General features: G+C 66.4%; 1 protein-coding gene across 1 annotated transcript in view; it reads left to right on the top strand.

Moving 5' to 3' along the window:
* Positions 1–515: 515 nt before the first annotated feature.
* CARHSP1 (calcium regulated heat stable protein 1, 24kDa) overlaps positions 516–1,098 on the top strand; it is a 3,272-nt gene continuing 2,689 nt past the window's right edge. The window contains exon 1 of the mRNA XM_004692134.2: positions 516–665. Within this exon, the coding sequence (XP_004692191.1) occupies positions 523–665 (143 nt within the window). The 5' untranslated portion in view covers positions 516–522. The remainder of the gene's footprint in view (positions 666–1,098) is intronic.

The following is a 1,098-nucleotide window of genomic DNA, read 5'->3' on the forward strand; positions in this document are numbered from 1 at the left end:
GAGAATGGATTCCAGAGGGTTCCCCCACCCCGCCCCTTCCCTGCTTTGCGCTTTCCTCCTGACCTGCCACCACGCCCAGCTGGAGGGGGCCTCAGTGGTCACTCGCTTGGTCTTTCCTGGGCCAGCTGTGGGGTCCGGCGCCCCCGCCCTGTGCGAGCGTGTGAGGGAGCGGCGAGAGCCTCCTGCCTGCCCTGCTCTGCCTGGCCCGGGCTGGGGTGTGTTGTGTGGCAGACTGCACTCTGGGAATTGGCGCTGGCATGGGGGCCCCGTGCTCCCCGCCAGGGGCTGGGCGCAGGGACGCAGAGGGTCCGATGGCTCCTTGTCAAGGGGGTCTGGCTGGTGGTAGAGGGGAGCCCACAGCTGCCGTGAGGGCCCCAGGAGCCTCGAGACAGTGGGGGCGGCGGGGCGTCTCTGGAGAAGCCTGGGGCCGCCTGACGGGAGAGGACCGGGGGGCAGACCCAGACCCTCAGACGCGGGGGTGCGAGAGCCGCTGAGAGCCCCCCGTCTCTCTCTAGGTCAGCCATGTCATCTGAGCCACCTCCGCCACCACAGCCTTCGGGAGGGCTGCTGGACACCCAGCGGGCCGGAGACCGCTCGCCGTCCCCGCTCCGGGGCAACGTGGTCCCAAGCCCGCTGCCCACTCGCCGGACAAGGACCTTCTCGGCGTGAGTCTCGCGGGGGGTGGGGGAGGCTTCCTGAGACCGCCGGAGTCACTGGGCCTCAGGGTCCCTGGATGCCACATGGGGGGGACTGGGGCCGGGTCGGCAGGTGGGACAGCACCCCAGGCCCACCTGAGTCTGAGGCGCCCGACTGCAGGGTGGGGTTGGCCGTGGGCAGGCAGTTACTGGGGTTCCCTGGGCTTGACCCCCACACGAGACCTTGACCTTGGGGTCTTTTACAACAGAGGGGGCAGCAGCAGGTGGCCACAGGGAGCCAGCCTGCGTGGAGCTGCGCTCCTTGGGGATGTTCCCAGAACTTTCAGTCCAGCACCCTGTTTGCAAGGTGGGGGGAGTGGCTGACTGGAGAAGATGTGCCAGGGTCATGCAGTCACTTTTATTTATTTTTTAATTATATATGTACATATATATGTATATATTT

This window comes from Condylura cristata, unplaced genomic scaffold, assembly GCF_000260355.1.
Source record: "Condylura cristata isolate star-nosed mole 26May11 unplaced genomic scaffold, ConCri1.0 scaffold00032, whole genome shotgun sequence".
In the NCBI taxonomy this organism is placed as follows: domain Eukaryota; kingdom Metazoa; phylum Chordata; class Mammalia; order Eulipotyphla; family Talpidae; genus Condylura; species Condylura cristata.